Source organism: Candidozyma auris, chromosome 1 (assembly GCF_003013715.1).
Source record: "Candidozyma auris chromosome 1, complete sequence".
Lineage (NCBI taxonomy): Eukaryota > Fungi > Ascomycota > Pichiomycetes > Serinales > Metschnikowiaceae > Candidozyma > Candidozyma auris.
In genome coordinates, this window is record NC_072812.1 from 2,311,692 (window position 1) to 2,333,230 (window position 21,539).

The 21,539-nt window shown below is 46.6% G+C and overlaps 10 protein-coding genes across 10 annotated transcripts; 3 read left to right on the top strand and 7 right to left on the bottom strand. All coding sequences in view use genetic code 12, as the record gives it.

Annotated features, from left to right (window-relative positions):
* Nucleotides 1-380: 380 nt before the first annotated feature.
* DIE2 (dolichyl-P-Glc:Glc(2)Man(9)GlcNAc(2)-PP-dolichol alpha-1,2- glucosyltransferase) lies at nucleotides 381-1,724 on the top strand (the record flags this gene model as incomplete). The annotated part of the gene is made up of 1 exon (XM_029032451.2): nucleotides 381-1,724. One exon carries the CDS (start codon nucleotides 381-383, stop codon nucleotides 1,722-1,724), a length of 1,344 nt encoding a protein of 447 aa, XP_028892766.2.
* A 4-nt stretch (nucleotides 1,725-1,728) lies between these two features.
* On the bottom strand, nucleotides 1,729-2,988 carry SMI1B (Smi1bp; the record flags this gene model as incomplete). Its single annotated transcript, XM_029032452.2, has 1 exon — nucleotides 1,729-2,988. One exon carries the CDS (start codon nucleotides 2,986-2,988, stop codon nucleotides 1,729-1,731), a length of 1,260 nt encoding a protein of 419 aa, XP_028892767.2.
* A 2,309-nt stretch (nucleotides 2,989-5,297) lies between these two features.
* CJI96_0001095 (uncharacterized protein) lies at nucleotides 5,298-5,807 on the top strand (the record flags this gene model as incomplete). The annotated part of the gene is made up of 1 exon (XM_029032453.2): nucleotides 5,298-5,807. The coding sequence occupies one exon, from the start codon at nucleotides 5,298-5,300 to the stop codon at nucleotides 5,805-5,807; it is 510 nt and encodes a 169-aa protein (XP_028892768.2).
* A 156-nt stretch (nucleotides 5,808-5,963) lies between these two features.
* CJI96_0001096 (uncharacterized protein) lies at nucleotides 5,964-8,357 on the bottom strand (the record flags this gene model as incomplete). The annotated part of the gene is made up of 1 exon (XM_029032454.2): nucleotides 5,964-8,357. One exon carries the CDS (start codon nucleotides 8,355-8,357, stop codon nucleotides 5,964-5,966), a length of 2,394 nt encoding a protein of 797 aa, XP_028892769.2.
* A 667-nt stretch (nucleotides 8,358-9,024) lies between these two features.
* Nucleotides 9,025-9,609, top strand: CJI96_0001097 (aminoacyl-tRNA hydrolase; the record flags this gene model as incomplete). The annotated part of the gene is made up of 1 exon (XM_029032455.2): nucleotides 9,025-9,609. One exon carries the CDS (start codon nucleotides 9,025-9,027, stop codon nucleotides 9,607-9,609), a length of 585 nt encoding a protein of 194 aa, XP_028892770.2.
* Nucleotides 9,610-9,749: 140 nt separating this feature from the next.
* On the bottom strand, nucleotides 9,750-11,357 carry DOT6 (Dot6p; the record flags this gene model as incomplete). Its single annotated transcript, XM_029032456.2, has 1 exon — nucleotides 9,750-11,357. One exon carries the CDS (start codon nucleotides 11,355-11,357, stop codon nucleotides 9,750-9,752), a length of 1,608 nt encoding a protein of 535 aa, XP_028892771.2.
* Nucleotides 11,358-12,162: 805 nt separating this feature from the next.
* On the bottom strand, nucleotides 12,163-13,771 carry TRP2 (anthranilate synthase TRP2; the record flags this gene model as incomplete). Its single annotated transcript, XM_029032457.2, has 2 exons — nucleotides 12,163-13,701; nucleotides 13,766-13,771. 2 exons carry the CDS (start codon nucleotides 13,769-13,771, stop codon nucleotides 12,163-12,165), a joined length of 1,545 nt encoding a protein of 514 aa, XP_028892772.1.
* A 172-nt stretch (nucleotides 13,772-13,943) lies between these two features.
* Nucleotides 13,944-16,877, bottom strand: CJI96_0001100 (uncharacterized protein; the record flags this gene model as incomplete). Its single annotated transcript, XM_029032458.2, has 1 exon — nucleotides 13,944-16,877. The coding sequence occupies one exon, from the start codon at nucleotides 16,875-16,877 to the stop codon at nucleotides 13,944-13,946; it is 2,934 nt and encodes a 977-aa protein (XP_028892773.2).
* A 359-nt stretch (nucleotides 16,878-17,236) lies between these two features.
* Nucleotides 17,237-18,349, bottom strand: SHP1 (protein phosphatase regulator SHP1; the record flags this gene model as incomplete). The annotated part of the gene is made up of 1 exon (XM_029032459.2): nucleotides 17,237-18,349. One exon carries the CDS (start codon nucleotides 18,347-18,349, stop codon nucleotides 17,237-17,239), a length of 1,113 nt encoding a protein of 370 aa, XP_028892774.2.
* A 435-nt stretch (nucleotides 18,350-18,784) lies between these two features.
* MET6 (5-methyltetrahydropteroyltriglutamate-homocysteine S-methyltransferase) lies at nucleotides 18,785-21,088 on the bottom strand (the record flags this gene model as incomplete). Its single annotated transcript, XM_029032460.2, has 1 exon — nucleotides 18,785-21,088. One exon carries the CDS (start codon nucleotides 21,086-21,088, stop codon nucleotides 18,785-18,787), a length of 2,304 nt encoding a protein of 767 aa, XP_028892775.2.
* Nucleotides 21,089-21,539: the final 451 nt, after the last annotated feature.

A 21,539-nucleotide genomic window follows, 5' to 3' on the forward strand; every position in this document is an offset into this window, starting at 1 on the left:
GAGTTAGTATCTGTGGATTGAAAAGAAGAAGAATACTAGCTTCTACCTCTAGAATTCAGCTTATTCAGATTGTTACTTTTGTTGTATATTTGTTAGCTACTGCTGCTTTACTAAGTATGGGACTCTCATGGCAGTAGTATTACTGTCCAATTATGCAACGTCGAGTACATCTGTGTTTTGCTCTCTGCTCAAGTACAAAAATCACTAAATCAAGGATATCCACTCAAAAATTTCAGGTCAAGCATTTGTGTTTAGGCTTCCTTCTATCTTCACACATATTCACCATATTCACCGACTTCTATATAGCCGCGCAGAACACTTCTACATTCACCACTACTTCCCCAACTACTTTCCCTAACCTTTGAACTGCCCTTTCCTCGATGGCCCTCTCGGATTTCGTGCTACCTGTGCTCTTGGGAATCACCGCTATTGTGGCTCAGAACGCACACAAGGAGCTCAAGTGGCCTTTTATCGATGAGCTCTTCCACCTTCGCCAATGCGCTGCCTACTGTGCTCACAGCTTTCACGTGTGGGATCATAAGATCACCACGCCTCCAGGGTTGTACATTCTTGGAACGTGGTGGCATCATTTGTTGAAAGCCATTGGGGTGCCGAATTCGTGTGACGCTACAGCGCTACGCCTGTTGAACTTGTTTGGTGGAATCGTGGTGTTACCCTTGGTGCTTTCGATGATACCGACAGATAACTTCTGGAGCGTCAATATCGTGTCGTTGCCCTTGTTGTACACATACTGCTTTCTTTTCTATACTGATGTTTGGTCTACGATCTTGGTGATTTTGCCGTTGGTCATAGTTACTAGACACAGATCTGTGAAAGGTGCGGTGTATGCCAATATAGTTGGTTTTGCTAGTCTTTGGCTCAGACAAACGAACATTGTATGGCTAGCGTTTGCTGCTGTTGTTTTAATTGATCGCAGAAAACACCTGGCAACGCCGTTTTGGAAACAAGTTCCCAAATTCATCACTCAGTGCTTTCGTGACTGGCTTTTATTGGTGCCTTTCGCTGTGAATGCCTTTTTATTTGCTGCCTTTGTATACTACAACGGAGGAATCACTTTCGGCGACAAAGAGAACCATCAGATGACGTTGCACTTGGTTCAAGTTTTCTACTGTGCTTCCTTCTTGACCTTCTTCTTCGTACCGATCTGGATATCTCCATCAACCATCAGGGCCTATGTCAATTTCACACTTGCGGGCAGAAAGAGACTCAACATTCTTTTCACCCTTGCATCCTATCTATTGATATACTATATTGTCAAACACTATACCGTGGTGCATCCATTCTTACTTGCGGACAATCGTCATTATACCTTCTACATCTACCGCAAAATATTAAGTCATCCATCAGCTGTCTATGTTACGGTTCCATTTTATCACTTCTCGTTGTGGGTCATTATACACTTGCTTGCCAAGCTGCACAAATCCTCCATGTTGTCCTTACATCCCATCAGTATTATTGCATTAGTAGGGGCTGCTGCAGCCACATTGGTACCCTCGCCCTTATTTGAACCCAGATATTACATTGTGCCCTTGGTGATCCTGCGGATCTTTATTCGTCCCGGAAATGAGTTGCTAGCTCGTTCACAGATCCATATGCTTGAATTCTTGTGGTATCTGACAATCAATTCAGTGTTCTTTGTCATCTTTTTTAATTATAGATTCACTTGGTTCTCCGAGCCAGGTATTCAACGTATCATATGGTGAACAATCAGCTGTCGTCATCCAGGTCCACAATGGTGTTTTCGTGCGTGATATCACCATCAGTAATAGTCTGGTCAGGTAAAGGCGTGTTGAGTTTATCGATGCCTCTCAAGTTATCATTGAGGAAATCATCGGAGGATCTTTGTTCGAAGTAGGGAATCTTATAAGAGAACTCTTCATGTAGATGTTTTAAAAGATCCTGGTTCTCTTTCTTTCCCTTATCTTCCTCCGATAACGACGATATCCACTCATTGATGGCCCGCCTACGCAACGCATCCATGTAGGGCGTTTCTCTCTTAGTTTCCGGATCAATGTACACGAGTTCGGTGTCGACACCACACATGATGTCATCGACTTCAACATTCTCCTTCAATTCCCAGTTGCCCATCTCCAAGTCGTTGGCAAAGATCAAGAGAAAGTCCCCAAAGTTGTCTGCGATTTTAAATTTGGTATTGAAGTCACGGCCAAACAAGATCACCTGGCCCCACTTGCCGCCTGTTGCTGAGTTCTTGTCATCAGGCGAGTGCGAGAGATCAACACCAATACAATTCCCCACCTCATCCGTGATCAATGGTGTCCACATGGAGTGAGCATAGATTGGCACAATGGCGTCAGGAGGTACAGAGCGCTGGTTTGTGTGCAACGAGTTCTTCACTTTGGTTTCGCTCGACTTCGACGTGAATGACGACTCGCTGTGCCCGTCGGACAAATCTGAGCCCATATTTGCGTCCTCAAGCTGGACAGACTTGGGCTCTTGGACAGGCTCGCGAGGAGCCAGCTCGAGAATCTTGCGATGCACGCTCTTCCACGAGGAAGCCATCACCGCAATCTCGTCTATGGACATGAGCTTCAAGCCAAATATGAGACCGCCAAAGCCGCCATCGTTGAGACTAGACTGGCCGTCCGTCAATCTGAAAAATTCAACCACACACTGAGGCAAATTGTAGCCCAAATCTTTTTGGAATTCGTTGAGGTCTGCTTCGGTACATGGGGTCAAAAGGGACGTGTTCAACTCGGGCAGGTGCTTGTGGAGCCATTTTTTGATGTGTCTCCAGGCCAAGGTGACCTCATGGACGCCTTCGGTGACGTCTCCAATAGCGCCGTTTGGAAGAGACACGAGAGAGCCGTTGTCGTGATGCGATAGAAGGCTTGTCTTGACTGAAGGCTTGTTGACTCTGTTGAACGATTTCCTTGAGTCGTAGTCTGAGTATTTGTCTGTTGCTGAGAGTGAGTAGACAAACTCTTTAACACGTTCTGTGAATTTCATGGTAAAGGAGTGGCAGTAAGTTGGGTGAATAGAGTTTTGGTTGTTTCGGAAGAATGTATGAGCCGATCGTGGAGCGCGTTTGCACGCTCTTTTAGGTAAACATAGATAGAGAGGGAATAACGAGGAGGACGATAAAGAGGACATCTGGAGAAAAAGTAGGAAATTAAAATAAGCATCTTTTTGGCAACAAAAGAGAGTTATCACCTGGTGCTGAAAGAAGAAAAGCTAAAACTCCCTCAAGACGTTTTCGCCTTCATCAACGTCTGCAAAGAGTAGGTTTCGCTTAATTAGGCGAGCGCGAGACCGTTCTAACGGTAGCAAAAAGTGCTTTCGCAAACTACTGGATGTGCCCCGGGCATGAAGTGCTGGATCTATGATTTCGAGCAAGCGAAAAGACGAAACACGATAAACCGGGAAGTTCTAATCTGGCACACTGGCGCAGGAAAAGCTTTTAAGGGACATTTGCGTGGTTTTCAGTACGAATAGGCGGTGAAGATTTCACCGACCCAATGAAAATCGGGTGCCAAACGAACTCTACCGCCAAACATGGGCACACCAGAACGGCATGCTCAGAGGCGGCTGAACGGCCCCGAAAATCAGAACTGTCAACGAATCCGCCGCTTTCCTGGGCCTCAGTATGCGTTGGTAATCAAATATGGCGCTTGAGAAAATGAGAAGAGGGCGTTTATATACGGAAGCAGTTACCCGGCATGCGACAGGGCAAGGGTAGGAGAGGTAGAGGGAGAACTTTAATGTTATAAAACGTAGTGATTGTATTTAGAGGTTGTGAATATGTTTATCTTTTTTTTTTTTTTTTATTTTTTTTTTCCTACTTGAAATATCTATGAACAGCTTCTATGAACAGCCTCTAGTATGCTGAGATGGCCCACTCTAGCTTTGATTTAGTTCCTCTCCTAGATGCCAGAGAATCTTTGGCAGTAAACTTGTTGTATCAGAGATGGACTTCATTATGTGGTCATTGAGGCCCAGTGCTACGAAGCCCAAGACCCACAAAGCACAATTGCAAGTGGCGTGAGAGAATCTTAGACAAGTTCTGCGCAAGCTTATACTGGCTTTCCTTCAATTGCAACTAACTAACATCGTATCATGATTTGACTGGGTTTCTACAATATGGATAAATGGTGCACTTGAAAGAAAATGGTTGCAAGAAGTGCGCTCATATAGGTCTTGTGTCGAGCCCCTTCACTACACAGCGTACTATATTGGGCCAAGTAGATTTTGAGAATGGGGAAACATGCTGATTTAATTACTTTCTTGTGGGCTTATACCAAGTTTGTCTGACAAGTGTATGCTGAAAGCGTTTCAATGAGATATGCCTTCCCTTTCCATTGGCTACAAGAACCACCACTTATTTGAAACAAAGCATTTTTGTTGATCACCGAATCTGCATCATGATCGTAGTGACGGACATTCTTATTAATCTAATGATTTAAATGAAAGAAGGACACGTTAGAGTGATTTCCGTGGATGATATATATCGATGGAAAAATACTTCTGACTCCAATTAGCCTATAAGCATACAAACAATAAAGCTTGATCAGTCGGCCAACTCCATTTAGACATTCATGAAGGTTAGACGGCATGATCCGATTATGCATCGGACACAATGGCTAGTAACACGAAACTGAATACAGCTGGCTTGACTTAATTAATCAGCCATTGAATATCTAGAGAGCTCTCCGATCCATGGACGACATTATCGCTCATTTGCTTTAAAATCAACTACTTCTCTATTCCTGGTAATTTTTCTTGATCGTTCCCTTCTTTCTTCTTCCCTACATGGACTTCCTCTGCCGCTCAGTAAATGGCTGCAAAACGTCTGCAAAATGTCACCTCGCACATTTCCCCATTTGCACTTACATTACACTACATTTCTCCGAAGTGAGACCAAAGTCACAGCCTGCCAACAAATGTACCACGGCTCATGCGGCTCGCGTTACAAATAATTTAGTGGCAATTGGCCTCGTCAAGCGTCTAGCCGTTTTTGAATCACCCACATCCTTCGCTGCTTGACCACATTCTAATCGGGATAAACCACAACAAGGACACACACACCCAACTTCCCAACAAACGAAAACATATGCAAAGAAGAACGAAATCTTGGATTCCACTTTTTCCCGCCTCTGATTTCTCTCGCTTCACTTATTCCTCAATTTAACCTTTGACCTAGCCACTTGTTCCCGCTTTCACGTGCTGGTCCCCACCGTTCCTTCACCTAGCCAAAGGCGCACAAATAAACCCTTCTTAATTGCTTCCACCACCTTCTTCTTCTTCCCGACTCCACCATCATGGCGTGCCTCTCGAGATTTAGGAACTTCATTGTCTTCCTCGTCGTCTTCTACGGCTTGTACCTTTTCACTTACAAGTGTCCCCAGGTCGTGGACCACCCAATTGAGCTGTCGGCCAAGTCCTTGTTCAGCCCTCTTGCCTCCACCCACAAGCACTTGTGTGGCCACTTGAACCACGGACACAAGCTTGCCACGCCTTACATCAACAAGGTCCACTCCTTGTTAGACGAGCACGTGCACTCCACTGCTTTCTTCAAGGACAACAAGATTGAAGACAAGATTCAGTCCGCCAAGGCCCACTTCTTCGCTCACGTGCACCCATACGTTGAAAAGGTGTGGCAGGGCGTTGAGGTTGTGGAGGCTCACGCTTTCGATGCTGGCTACAAGGCCTACGGTCACTTGGAACAACATTTCCACAAGGCCGTCAAGCCAACGGCTGAGGAGTTCAAGGACGCTGTTTCTGAGCAGGCTGAAAACCTCAAGGACAAGATCCACTCCAAGTTTGATTAGGTGTATATATCAGTTTCGCAATCCTATGATGTTTATTAGTTCTATAAACGGGTGTCACAAACCTGCCTTGACATTTTTGACATTTCGGCGTTGTAGGGTGTTAAGGACCCTGGCGAGTGCGGTGCGGCTGGCGCGCTTATCTCCTAGAAGCAGCAACTAGAGCCTGGAGTCGGCCTCCAATTCCTCGGGCTCCATCTCTTCCCCTTCGGCAACCTTACCGTTGACGGCTTCGTCAACCTCCCTTTGCAAAGTTTGCATCAACTCTTCCTCAGTAGACGTTTCGTAGTCCTGCAGTGATTCTTCCTTGTGGTCAGGAACAACGCGAGTTTCGTTCGTCGCAGATTCGTATTCCTTGACATTTGCAGATTGAGGGGCATCGTCTTCAGGGGCACCGTCTTCACCCGCTACATCTTCAACTTCGAAGGATGCCTCTTCTGCTGCTTTCATGGCAGCCGCTTCTTGTGCTGCTTGCTCCTTGGCTTGTTTAAGCTGCTCTGTCAATGCCTCTCTCATCTGGTAAGCAACGTTGGCCTTAGCTCTCACTAATTGAAGGTACTCTTCGTTGTCTCGTATGAGGAAGTTGATATGGAAGTTAATGCTTCCCAAGTACTCAATCCATGGCTCTAATCCTCTAGGCTTCACTCCACTGCGGTGGTTTTCCTTATACTGGTTCGCCTCGTCAAAGATCCTGTCTCTGAACTTGAAGATGTCATCCTTCACCTTATGGTTCTCTTTCCACGCAGTCCATCCAAATTTGTCTTCATATACTGGATCGGCCTCAAGAACATTTATCATGTCCTGGAGTCTTTTAGTGAACTCAGCCATGATTGTTTCCGCGTAGGACTCAATGACATCCACGGTTTGTTGGGCGACACCAAAGTAATCTTTGATGATTTCAGCATGCTTGGCGTTTAACGCATCCTCAGCATCTTTCATTGTCTGCTCAACAGCCTCTTTGCAATCATGGATCTCGTCTCTCATGATCTGTCTGTCAACAACTGGATGTTCAATGATTTCGTTGGTGTTTTGCATGTGCTCAAAGTCTTTGTTGATCTTCGATATGAGTACATTCATTCTCTTATACCTTTCATAGTTTTCCTTCTGTAACTGGGTGAAGTTCTTGGATATCTCGTCTTTCAATGGATCCAATGTAGCATTCAAGAGGGGTAACATGTCCTCCTCGAGACTATTGTAAGCCATCTTCAACATTTTGTCCACCTTAGACTTCCAGTATAGAGTCTCCTGCTCTAACATTGCTTTGGGCGTATAGTGATAGTTTTGCATCTCATCGGAGTTAACTGTCGCAACCTCTTCGTCAATCTCCTGAGAGTTTCCGGTGTCATCGGAATCGTGGGGAGATGCGGACTCATCAGATTCAAACACAGTCGCTGTCAACCAGACTGTTTCTGTCGAGGGTTCGGAGTCCAGATCAAAATCTTCATTTTCAGCTCCGTCACTAGGCAGAGGAGTAGATTCAGGCTCTGCAGAGGCGTCAACATCGACCTTATCTGCATCTGTCGTCTCAGAAACCAAAGTCTCCTCGTCAATCTCGGTTGAAGACTCTGTAGATTCTTCGTCGATGCTTCTAGCTACTGTTGAATCTGACGTTTCTGGAACATCCAAGGTTTGCTCGACTCTGGCCTCCACGGAAGCAAGTTTCTCAGTAGCTGTTCCAGCAACAGAGCTTCCAGAGCTGGTCACGTCCTCCAAAATCGTCTTAACAACATCTAACATATCGTCGCTCATACCACGACTGTTCTTTCTCTGCTTCAAAATTCCAGACTCGGTCCAGTTTTTGAACTCACTCTTGACAAATTCAGCCTTTGCTCTAATGGACGTGTTGATCTTCGAACTCTGCGCTCCCAATGCCTCGAGTATGATCTGAAGCTGGGCCTTTATCCACGACAATCTGGTGAGTTCCGCAGCCTTTAGAACAATGGAATTAGTAGAGAAGACTTGCCACGCATTGCCTAACACTGGCCACACTTGCAATTCGAAAAAGCGACCAGTGTGTTTTCTGGTGTGGCTAATAATTAATCCAGAGTGTCTTCTGACGTAATTCACAGAGTTATCCACCGAATCTACTAAATGGTGATTGTAGGTGTTGAAGTAATGCTCGATGATAGGACTGTAGCTTCCCTTGTAGGACAGCAATATGCGAGCCCAAACATAATCAATTTTCGTGACCACAAAGTCGTACACTGGACTCAAATAAGTATCAACATAATCGAGCAGCCTCACCTTATACTTGTCTAAGGTGTACGACAAAGCATACTTCTCATCGACCTGGGCCCACTTGGCATGCGTTTTCCGCCACACCGGCAGCACTTTTTCAATTACGCCCATCTGCTGGTCGATATACTCGAGATGTGGTTGGAAGTGGCGTTCCCACGCCGGGTAAACAAAGAGGCGGGCCACATTGCAAGTGTGTTGAGTGGGAGCACAGGCAGTGGAGGTGTCGTTTTTGCACCCCACCACCAACAAGTAGGTCACGTAGGCTATAACAAAGTAGAGTGCCCGGCTCTTACTGAAATGGAGCCAGCGTAGCATTAGGCGAGGGCTGAGGTGGATTATGTGTTAGAGCTGCGAAAGGAACCAGCACGAATGTGAGTTATAGTCAGATCTGGCCATGTACAGGAGTTGGGCCTGGCCGTGGAAGTGTGGGTCCAGAGATATTTTGTTAGTTCAATAAATTTAGAGAAAGTTGTCCATGGATTAAAAGTTCAGAGACGTTGAGATTTGAAGGTTTGCATTGCATCGTTTGTTTTGAAGCTGACTTGTGTTGGATGAGATGTTGGGTGATTGTCTAGGTAATGGCTGCAAGATGCGATACCTTGATGACATACCATAAGCTGAAGGCATCGAGGTGACCAGATGTTGTGGATATTTTCAGTAAATTTGATGAAACTTTTTATTTGACTTTTCGGGTTCACAGATGAAAATTTGGTTGTCTTTGAAAAGCATTTGTCCACATAGAGATATGTTACTTAATGCGCATAGTCAGCCGTACTACCACTATACACCTACCACACATACTACACCAACTTGACATACAGACACTTAGGTACATTACCAGATTCTTACTCTAGAAGAGAGTCAAATCTGTGTATTTCCATTGCGATTTACCCACTTAACCGCTTTCCTCTTGACTTCACACGTGACCAGACCTCGCCAACTACAGCGTCGATCCATCGCCATCACCTACATCAACTACGGTATGGCTCAACCTGCAAGCTTGGTGACCCTCTGTGTGGCAAGTTTCTTCACAGGTTACGCTGCCCACTGCTGGCTTTCTCAGCTGCCCAAAGCTCCCAAGATCAGAAAGCAAAGGGCACCTTCTCCTGACTCGGAGACATCGACAGAGTCGTATACGGATCTGGAGTCTGAGGACGACGTTGAGATAGATTCGAGGCCATTGAATGAGATCCCGGGTGAAGTGAGAATGACTCTTGTCGTACGTCTGGACCTAAAAATGGGGAAGGGCAAAGCGGCTGCTCAGTGCTCTCATGCTACTTTGGCCTTGTACAAGAAGATGTCTGATCCGTCCAAGAACTCATATAATCCAGGGCTTCTTCAAAGATGGGAAAGAGGGAACGGCCAGGCGAAAATCACACTTCAGGTTCCCTCTCAGGAAGAAATGGACGTTTTGTTTGCTCAGGCCCTTTCTCTTGGGGTAAATGCCTACATTGTTCATGATGCTGGTCGTACTCAAATAGCAGCCGGCAGCGCCACTGTTCTTGGGCTCGGCCCGGCACCAAAACTTGTGATGGATCAAATCACTCTGGACTTAAAGTTATATTAGCATGTATATAGAAAATGCATTGAATTTGAATTTTGCGTAGCAGCTCTCCGATGCCTCACTGTCCCAGCAGTGCACGGTGTATAGCTGCTTCTTCGTCGTGAAGCGTTTATAAGTATTCTTTTGACTAGAGCTCCCGGAGCCTAGTGAAGCTTTCTGCGTATCCCGTCTCTCACGGAGAGTGGATTGACAGCTGAGGAAGCACGCCTCTTGCGTTGTCTGCGTGCGTGGCCCTGAATTGAGTCGTCTACATCTAGTAGCACGTCATCGTCGTCATCATCGTCGGAGTCGATCCCACCGATAACAGAGTCAACTTCATCGTAGAAGTCATCGACGTCGTCGAGGCCAAGAGAAGACTGCCGGCGTCGAATATGATCTTTGGAAACCAGCGCCCTGTGGCCATTGCGAAGACGCTCGAGAGCGTCTATCCTGGCCCATATTTCTCCCTCTGTTCGTTGGGGAAGCAAAATCAGTAGTTCAGCAAACGAGAGCTCTTTACGACGGCGGTTAATCAAAAGTTCGTCTTCCTCCATAGACCATGGGATCTTGAAAATCGGCTGCGTAGAGCTTCGACCAGACTTTGCGTCTTTCTTCTTTTCATCATCCTTGCTATCTTTCAGACTCTTCAGGTCCTTAAGGTCCTTCAGATCCTTGTTTTCCTTCTCTGCGCCTTCACTCTTCTTCAAAAATTTCGGAACAGAGTTTCTTCTCTCTGTGTGTACCACCAGCATCGACAGCCTTCGAAGAGGCTGCGAGGTACCCACAATGGAGCCATTACGTATGCTTGACAAGGTTGATGCCAAATGTGGAAGTCCCGCTGGACCCAGGACCGAGGCACCGGTGGAAGGCCCGCTTATACTGTTTCCACCAAACAAAATGGGCAAATGAGCCAACGCACTGTTGTTCAGCTGATGATGGGGGATGTTCATAGATTTCGATGGAAGACTCAGTACAGAGAGCCGCAGCGACAGAACCGACGTTCTATCATCACGCACAATCTGGATGATGGAGTTATTGTGCATTTGTGGCGGATGCTGGTCGACAGTGGAGTTTCGTGGTGTGATGCCCAGAGGGCTGGGCACTGGGTGGGGCTGGTTATGTGGTAGATTCAGCGTGGGGTCGATGGAGATTTCTGTGAAGTAGCCTCCACTCGAGCCGCTGGCAGCAGCCGACTGCGGGTCCAACGGAACGTCCAGCTTGGGCAGATTGTCAAATGTCTGCAGATGAGACGTTGTGTTGATCGGACCAGACGGCGATCCACTGTTCAGGTTGGACAAAGCATTGAGCCCCGCTAGCGCCGTCGACACGGTATCGTACCCAGTAAAGGTTGTATTGGCATGGGGTGAGTACACCAGAGGGATCTTGGGGGTCTGAGACTCTGACAGGCGGCGAGCGCCCTTGGGCTTCCCCTTGGCTGCAGACACTGACCCTGCTGGGCTCGAAGTACCGCTATCTGACCCGGACCCTCCTGCTGCGATGGCCGCTGCCGCTAGACCACCAAGAGCCTGAGACAGCTTAGGTGGGTTCTTCAAATTGCCCAGCTTCAACCGCCTCCATCGGAACTGGCACGCGTTGGGCGTTCTGTTGGTGAAGTGGGATGCGATCTCTTTCCATCCGAGCTTTTGGGTGTCTTTCAAGTGCATCAAGAGCAAATCGTCCTGGGCGTCCCACGACGTTGGCGTTCTCGAGAAATTCTTCGCCAGACTCGGAGACCCGCAGCCGGGCGCTGGAGGGCTATCTGCAGGGGGCATACTGAAACGATTTAGAGGGCGGTACTGAGTTTGGTTGCTTTTGTGGGGTTTTGGTGGATCCGTAGTAGGTCCTTGGAGGTGAACTTGTCGACTTGTCTCGGTGATGATCATCGACGACGTAGTGCGCACGTGATGCAGGCGTGGGGTCCAAGGTCGAATACGGTAGCAAACCCATTGAAACTGACTTCTAAATGGTCTTTAAAGTTACTTGTTTGTCAAAGTCTCTTGAGCTCTTTTTTTATGCGGTCTTTTCTTTGATTTGGGTAAATGGGGAGGAATCTGTCAGTGGAGGTTGACAGGTTGTCCTGCAGGGCCCGAGGAGCCACAAGCAGCACGCTAACAAATGCAAATAACCTCTTTGGGAAGCTTTTGTAGAAGTTGAGTAGATTTCTGTTCGGAGTGAGCCTATTTGTTTCAATTGACTCGGGCTTGTTGATGTTCGACTTCTTTTTTGGCTCAGATGTTTTTTGCGAGTCATTGTGAATGACTCGTACCAACAGGGTATACGACGTCGCCTATTGCCCCAGGGTCCATGACGACTGCTGGGGTTTGCTCGAGGAATTGGTCGAAATTATAAGATTATGTCGGAAAGTCAAAGGGATACATGAAGACGCTCTTTTCTATATCTGATTTACTAAATAGGAGTAGAATTTCGACAATACGCATTCATCATTGATATTTGTACGAAGTGTGATATTTCGCAATCATGTCCTAAACCTACTCCCGTCGCCTTTCTCACGATCTATCAAAATCACTTTTTTTTTTTTGAACTATTTTTCTATTCAAAAACTTTCTATATATTTTGCTACTCGCTGCCAACCTTTTGAAGCCAGATCTTCTCTGCCTCCACAATGGTGTTATTGTTGGCTCTCATTTTGTTCATCGTCTCTTCGTACTCGTCTGTCTCGTCACTGTCGAACACAATGCCTCCACCAGCTTGCAAGTAAGCAACGCCGTCCTTGTACACCATCGTCCTCAACGCAATGCACGTGTCCATTGTCTTGCCATCATAGCCCCAGTGTCCCACCGCTCCAGCGTAAACACCTCTTTTCTCTTTCTCCAACTCTCCAATAAGCTCCATTGCTCTTACTTTGGGCGCTCCACTGACAGTTCCCGCAGGGAAGATTGATCTAAAAGCATCAAAACGGGTTTTCCCTTCACGTAAGGTTCCGCTGACCTCAGACACAAGATGCATGACGTGAGAGAAACGCTGGATGGTCAAAAGACGGTCCACAGAGTTGGACTCCGGGGTGCAAACACGGTTGACGTCGTTTCTTGCCAAGTCCACCAACATGATGTGCTCGGCTCTGTCTTTTAAAGAGGATCTCAAGATTTGAGCGTTTTTTTCATCCTCCTCGTTGGTCTTGCCTCTTTGAATGGTACCTGCAATTGGATGCGTCACAATTCTATCTTTTTGGTCTGACTTCACAAGTAACTCTGGAGAAGCACCAATGATCTGGAAGTCTTTCAAGTCAATGTAGAATAAGTACGGAGATGGGTTCACCGTTCTCAAGTGACGATAAATGTTGAATGGGTGCAAAGAAGTTGGTCTGGCCACTCGCTGAGAGGGCACGGCCTGAATGATATCGCCCAATTTGATGTGCTTTTTGAGAGTTGAAACATGCTGCTCGTATCCTGTTTGACCAATATTGGACGTGAACGTCTGGTCTGGCTTGATTGGAGGCTGATATGGATTGAGTTCCTCCAAAGACTTGTGTTCCTGCAACTTTGCCTGGATGTCCATAATTTCCTTTTCTGCTTTGGCATACACTTCAGCCAAATTAGCTCCCTCTTCGACCCTCACATTATTGATGATTTGGAATCTTTGGTAAACATGGTCGAAAACAACTATTAGGTCGCAGAGCATCAACACCGCCTCGGGAACCTGCAAAACGTCCTTCAACGGTCTTCTGGTCTTTGGCTCAAAGTATTTCACGCAATCGTACGAAATGTACCCAACAGCACCTCCCTTCAACGGAGGCAACCCTGGTAACTGCGCCTGTCTATACTGCTTTAACTCCTTCTCCAAAATAACAAGAGGATCGATATTGTTTAACTCAGGAGGGTACTTTGACTCATCGTCTCCCGTCCTGATGATTTTTCTGGGCTTAATGCCGATGAAAGAGTACCTATCGACAGAATCACCATTGACAGACGACTCGAACAAAAATGACTCTGGTCTGTCCTTGTTGTTCAAGTCAGCCAACCTCAAGTAGGCCAGATGTACTGTCAAGTCTTCATTGGCAACGAACTTGTAGATTGGGTACAAGTTTGGGGCCTCCTTGTCCACCTTATTCTTTTCGACTAGGGTGGTCAAATCCTTCAATGAGGGTTGAAGAGTGCTCTGAAGGTTAGCATATCTTTTCTTTTGGAGATCTTAGAGACCAATTAGTTCATCAGCTACATACAAACATCTTTGTTGGAGGATTTGGTAAAGTGGGTTCTGCGACTGTCAAGTATTTGAGTCACGGTGATGTGCTCATCCTATAGAGGTTTTTCGCACCCACCAGCTAGACTGCCTCTACTCAGTAATACACAAGGGTACCCATACTTACAAATGGACTTCGTAATTCATTACTATTTACATTAATAGTCGTCCTGACACCTCACAATGCACTGGCCCTCGGCAGCGTCGATGTAGAGCACTTTGTCTACTGTGGCAGTAGACCCCATAGTTAAGTCGCTGTATGGATGGATTAGCATATCCACCTCCATGGCTAGTTCCAAACACCAGGCTCTGGCCAACTTCGTTTCTGAGTCGATTTCGTGACCGATGCTTGTGACCACACAAGACAAGTTGAATGCCTCGTCCTCGGCGTTAGCCATAAGCTCTTGTTCAAGGTACCTGAGCTTCCAGAACCGGGTATGTGCCTCCACAAGAGACCGATTTCCAAGCTTTGTGTCTCGGAGTCTTGTTATTTGACTAGCCAAAAACTTTGCTGAAAGCGGCCCGTGAACGGGATACCCAGAAGCTTTTAAGTGAGAAGTCTTAATAACCAGTTTCAAGTATGTAGAGCCGGCAGTTTCTTGTAGATGCAAGTGTGCTAAGATCTGGAGTTGATTTAGGTAAGCTTCAACGCTGCCTATAGCACTGGCAACGATGACTCGTCCCATGGGCAAGCCCTTTGTGAGCAGGTAAGGACTCTCGTTGCTAGTAACAAGAGTCTGTTTTCCTAAATAGTTATTCCCGATGAAGAAAGCTGGCAAAGAAACGTAACCATGTCTGTCTTTCGCCATGATAGCCTGATAATATGAGCTGCAGTAGTAATTCGGTAGAAGCTTGTTGTTGTGTGACACAAGTACTTCATCAGCTTTAGATGCAGCTTCGTCCAAAGTGGAGAATTTATCACTTGGTTCAAGCAATCCATCATGCCTTGCTAATACTGGTATGGCCTCTCTGTTGCAGTAAGAGGCAACCAGGGATTCAAGAAATGTTTGAACCTCATCTGTGAAGAAAAGAGCCCGTGATAACCTCGCAGCCTCTCTGACGGTAGGAAGCGTCAAAGTTGTCTTCATCACTTCGAGCTCTTCCTTTTTCTCATAGCTGAGAGCCCTAGACACCACCCTTTTGAGATTAGAAGGTGGGGGCGCCGAGGCACATCTTGAGTTCCTCATGCTGAAATGAGTCTTCATCACATTATAAATAAATCCAAGATTCAGAATATCATGCTCATCTATGGAGACATCTGGTTTTTGTTCTTCTGCTTCTTTAAACCTGTTGAAGAGCTTGAATGGATTCAAAATACCAGATTCGAGACGGCCAGCAAGGATATCATCAAGAGCTTCCCAGGTTAGCTCCTTGACTTTCACGTTATTGATTCTGTCGAATGTCACAGTCACGAGATTTCCAAGCTCTTTCAATGGTGACAGGGCAAAGGTGTTATACTCGAAAGATAAGGTCATGCACGTTTTGCTCTTGTGATCTCTTATTCTCGTGTTTTCGAAATCTCCTACTCTGAAAAGTTCACCGCTCTTCGCAAGTCCTTGAGTTCTCAATGAAAGCTCATCTCTCACATTCTTTGCAAGAATCTCAATCAGTCCCCTATCTATAAGGCCCTTTAGTGATTCTAACGAGAAGTTGTAACTAGCAAGCTCTTCAAAAAAGGTACTCCCTGGCGGGATTCTTGCTGCCACATCAGGGACATGGACGTTGATGAGGTACTTTCTAGCATTTATTTTCTCCAAAGATACACCGATGTACGAGTAGCTTTGGTTGGACGGAAGCACATAGATTACGTGATCCTGGTAGTATTTCTTTGAGTTTCGCAAGTGTCTGAATTTGTCATCAAGCTCACCAGCGGAGAGCATTCGGGCAGAACGTAGCTCTAGGGGAGACGGGCGCAAATCTTTTGGAGAAGAGACCGCTAGTTGGTCCAAAGAAGGCTTTCCAAATATGTTCGCAGATATTACAATGTCAGTCAATGGATTCTTGGAGCAATCATAAAGACCAATCTTGCGGAAGAGATCTTGGAGGTCTTTTATTCTGACTCTGTCTTTACTCTGAAATATCTTAACCTTGGCAAATTTCTCCATGAGTGATGTGTGAGGGTAGAATAATGCAAAAGTCATCGCTTTGAAAGCATGCAAAAAGTCCTTCCCCTGCCAGATATTGAGCAAAAGGGTGAGGTCGTCATAGTCTCTTGGATGTTCAATGAGAGATAAAAGGAATGTGTTTAGTTCATCAAGTTTGGCGTCGTCATAATCCAAAAAGTGTGTTACCGAGTCGTTGTTGGTGAGAGAATTGCCAAAGTAGATTGTTTCAGGTGGTAACTCGTTTGAACAGTGCAAGAATGATAAGTTGGTGGTGTGCTTCGGAAGACACAGCAGGACGATCCAGCGAGAAGCGTCGCGAGACATTTCCAAATGGATGGCCATGAGAAGTGCACTTTGGTCAAAGTAGCTTTTCAAATGGAATGAATTCATCTGCCTCACTACAGCCAACAAGCTCGTCGCGTTGGCGTTGTCTTGAGAGGCCAAATTGGCATACACTTTTCGGAGTTCTTTTTGAACCAGACCTTGATAATCTCTCGTCTTATCCATGAACAGATGAAGAATTTCGCCCAACTCAAGCCGCATGGAATACTCCTCATCAAAACGATGGTACAAAATGTCCAATGAGTGAATCCACTCAGCATCTAACACCTGAAAAGCATTGAAGTTGATATTCTGTGGATACACTCTTGTGAGTTCGTTCTTCAGCGTGAGGACGATGAGCTTATTATGGCTTTCGTTGAATTTTGATTGCAGCTCTTTGACCACTATACCAAGACAATTTCTATCGTTTTCAGCATCGAAGAACTCCACTATTGACCCGGCACTAGGCGGTAGGTTTCGGTTATTAGACACAATCTGTTCCCAGGTCTGCGTAGGTTCAAAAGTGTTTTCGAGTATGACACTTTCAACATTTCTATGAGGAGAAACGAAGAACGTCTCGTTCGGATCGTGAAACTGTTTTCGTGAGTTCATGTATTTGTGCAATTTTAATTGGGCTTCGTCTCGGTAGACGGCATCTAGGATCATCTTTGGTTCTTGGTTGGGCTTGAAAAATTGCCCGTTTTGCTTGAGGGACGACGAATATCGTAGAAAATCTTGTTTAAGTAATATACGAGCCCTACTTGGATGTCGTAGAAAAGCTCGAGATATCATGCTATATAGTGTTCATGGACGTGGAAGCGTTTGGTGCTTGAGATGAGGAAAGAAGGTGAAGATGGATATATAATAGTCAGTGCGAACTTACTTCTATGAATTTTGCAACCACTTAGATAGCACACTACAAGTAAATATTACCAGTCATTTAAGTGATGATAGTACACCCTATTAAGTTTGAAGTCGTATCATTCTACCAGATGCAAATTCCCCAGTGTCGGTCAGTGGCACCTTTATGCCCACCTTTGAACGATAACGGCATTCTTTAGCTTGGCCTCTTCAACGGTCACCCCCAGAGACTCTTCGATGGGCTTTACGGGAAATGCATGGGACAAGACAAACGGTCTTGTGGAGTTGTTGTTGTGCTCGTGACTCCGCACGAAGTCGTACACAGCGCTGATGGAATCGCTCGAGTTGAATTTATGCGCTACTCTTTTGCCATTAGCGAATCTGATCTGAACAAGTGAGTCTCCTGTGCCCTGATCCTCTGGCTTTGGTGCTGCTTTTGGTTCCTGCGCCGCTTCCGGCTGCGAAGTGACGCTGCTGGGGCTCTCTCCTGGCACTGGAGAGCCCAACCGGTGGCCCAGGCCATGGAAACCTCCCAACTTACGCTTTGGCGGAACGTAGTCCTCGTCCGTCTTCTTAAGCACAGACACATCCACGTCCTGGCCAAACTCCACGTTCAAAAGCGATACGGGCACGCGCCCTTGCTTCAATTCGTGCAACACCGCCTGGTTCTCAGGGTCGTCGTATCTCCGCAACTCCCCGTCGCCAATTGTGAATCCCTGACGCCAGAACGTGATTTCTCTGTTCACTTTCATTGGTCTGTTTCTCGCATGTGCAAATGGGTCCTCCACCACTTCCAGCGGCTGGTTCGAGTCTCCGAGTTTGAAGCCAGCACCCGTGAAATTCGACCGCCTCTGCGGCTCCATCTGCGCTGAGGGTCTATCGTCTGGCTCATCCATCTGCTCCTGTGCCTTCTGGAAGATCTTTTCGATGAGAGAAGGCTGGTGCCCTTCGTTTTTGTCCTTATCTGGGTTCTCCACTTGCAACGCTGACTTCTCGCCACCGGTGAAGAAGTTCGTGTTTGTGTCTTCAGGATCATCTGAATCTTCGTTGAGATCTCTCAAGGTTCTGAAGCCTCCACGAGCAGATTTCCTGGAGGAAGGGGCTTTTTTATCAGGCTGGCTGTGGGCGTCGTAATGAGATTCCTCGTTCAGGGCGTAGAAGTCTTCAATTGCCGTGGTGAGGTCAAAGTTGTTTTTCTCTAAGAATTGCTCTGCAACTGCCTTGGGAGCACTGGTAACTGCTATAAAGCTCTGGACAAGCTGGTCGTTATCAGACATGGTTTGTAGAAAAAAGTGCTTCGTTATACTAGCAACACCTTCTGAGGCTCCAAAGTGAGCTTGATTTGTAGGAAGCCTCTATATGCACTCCCAACTGTCCTGTCCATCACCACCACATTTTGCAGCCAAAAGTTTTACAACCACAAGCTGACATTTTCTACAGTAACTCTTCTTAATTCTTATATTAACCGATGTTGAAATCCCTCTTTTAAAACCCCATAAACTAAAACAAAACAAAAATAAAAAAAATAATTTCGTACAACTCATAGTCTTTGGCTAACTAGACTGTGAGCCACGCACCAATGTTGAACAGGCGTGGCAATGAAAGGATACGGCATCCAAACAAATATTATGAATTGAATCAATGCTATCCCGCAATATATCTTTAAACGGGGCTTTGTGAAAGAGTCTCGTTCCTAAAGGTAACTAGCCCCTTTAGTACTTGGCTCTGAAGTCCTTGGCTGCCTCCACCATGTTGGTCAAGGAAGCCTTGGTCTCCTCCCAACCTCTGGTCTTCAAACCACAGTCGGGGTTCACCCAGAATTTGTCGGCTGGGTACACCTTCAAGATCTCCTCGATTCTTGAGACAAATTCCTCCTTGGATGGGATTCTAGGAGAGTGAATGTCAAACAATCCCAAACCAATGTGGTTAGGGTACTCCGAGAACTCTCTGATGTAGTTGGCGTCATCCTTCTTGGAGAACTCAATCGACACAACGTCGGCGTCCAAAGCCTTGATGTGGTTAGGGTCCAAGTCAGAGTAACAGAAGTGAGAGTGGATCTGAGTGGAGTTCTCCACACCAGAGGTGGCGACTCTGAAAGACTGCGCAGCCCAGTTTAAGTAGTCAGATCTTTCCTGACCGGCTCTCAATGGCAAACCTTCTCTAATGGCTGGTTCGTCCACCTGGATGACGGTGATACCAGCAGCCTCCAAGTCCTGAACCTCATCTCTCAAGGCCAAACCCAACTGCAACGACTGCACCTTCTGAGAAACGTCGTCTCTTGGGAAAGACCATCTGAGACAGGTGACTGGACCAGTCAACATACCCTTGACTGGGGCCTTGGTCAAGGACTGAGCGTACACAGACTCCTTGACAGACATGGCCTTTGGTCTGGAAACGTCACCAACAATGATAGGTGGTCTAACGTATCTGGAACCGTAGGACTGGACCCAACCGTTGGTGGTGAAGGCGTAACCGTCTAACTGCTCACCGAAGTACTGAACCATATCGTTTCTCTCGGGTTCACCGTGGACCAACACGTCCAAGCCAATCTCCTCCTGGAATCTGATGACAGTCTCAATCTCCTTGTTGATGAACTGTTCGTATTCCTCCTTGGTGATGGTGCCCTTGTTGAACTTGTTTCTGTTGATTCTGATGTCCTTGGTCTGTGGGAAAGAACCAATGGTGGTGGTTGGGAACAATGGCAAGTTGTACTTCTTCTTCTGAGCAGCCAACCTCTCGGCGAATGGAACTTTTCTAGTGGAGAGAGACTCGTTGATCGAGGCCATTCTCTCCTGGACCTTAGGGTTGGTGGTGATAGGAGACTCTCTTCTGGCCTTGATGGACTTGGCGTTGGCTGCGTACAAGTCAGCAACATCCTCGCCAGAGACGTCCTTGGCAATGGCCACCACAGCGTCCAACTTTTGCACGGCAAACTGGAACCAGTCAGCAATGACAGGGTCCAACTTGGTCTCGTTGGCCAAGTCGACAGGAGTGTGCAACAAGGAAGAAGAAGTGGCAACAATCACTCTGTCCTTGCCAATCTTGGCGATGGCCTTGTTGACAAGCTCAGAGGCCTTGGTGTAGTCGGTCTTCCAGATGTTTCTACCGTCAACAACACCAACAGACAAGGTCTGCTTGTCGTTCAAGATGGAAAGAACCTCGTCCAACTGAGCTGGGGCTCTGACAAAGTCAAAGTGGAAACCAGACACAGGCAACGACTTGATAGCTGCCAAGTTTGGTCTCACGTCACCAAAGTAGGTGGTCAAGGTGATCTCAGGCAAGCCCTCGCCGGCCAACTGCTCAAAAGTGGACTGGTAGAGCTTCTGAACAGACTCAGGCAAATCCAAAACGAGAATAGGCTCGTCAATCTGGACGGTCTTGGCGCCAGCCTTGTACAACTCCTCCAAGAGAGACTTGTAGACAGACAAGAACTTGTCCAAAAGAGAGATAGGGTCCAAGTCCAAAGAGTCCTTGTCGGCCTTACCCAAGTACAAGTAAGAGATTGGGCCCAAAACAACTGGTCTGGTCTCAATTCCCTGCTCCTTAGCCTCCAAGTACTCCTTGACGGGCTTCAAGCCAGCAGCCTCGTTCAACTTGAACTGGGTGGAGTGGGAGAAAGTTGGTCTCACATAGTGGTAGTTGGAGTCAAACCACTTGACCATCTCCAAAGCAGTCACGTCCACAGCAGCCTCGGTTTCGGTGGCCTTTCTCTGCAAACCTCTGCCCATGGCGAACAAAACGTCAATGGGGGCCAAGTCGAACTTGGTGTACCTCTCAGGAATGACATTGAACAAAAGAGACAAGTCCAACACCTGGTCGTAGTAGGAGAAGTCGTTGGAAGGAATAATGTCAACGCCAGCGTCCTTTTGCAACTTCCAGTTGTGTGCTCTCAATTCCTTACCCTTGGCCAACAATTCGTCCACAGTGGCCTTCTTGGACCAGTAGGCCTCGGTGACTTTCTTCAACTCTCTGTTGGCTCCAATACGGGGGAAACCCAAGACGGAAGATTGAACCATGATATGTTTTAGTTTGATAGAAAAAAAAACGATGAAGAGAGAAAAAAAAAAAAGAGCTACGAGTAGGGGGAATCCGCCCTTATATATCGCTGCGTGGGGTGAATTTTTCAATAGGCAAATATGACTGACTGTGATTAGATAGCCTTGCAGGGGACCTTTTTTCAGACTGCAGAGAGGATGAACAATTTGAACGACAGTACCTGTGAACGACGCTACCGCGGTATATACAGGATGACATAATCTTTAAGTTGAAGTATTTGCAGCGACTTCACGATTGAGTAAAGAATGAGATGATTGTTCCTCTGAACTCCTACCCAATTGCATGGTTTGTCTATTTTAATAGGCGACAGGCAAGGGAAAGGTGACATGATGGGTTGGTGACGTTCGTTCACGTGCCTAGTTTCCACGTGACTTGGATCTAGCCGGTATCGCGGAAGCCGCCTTCGTGCAA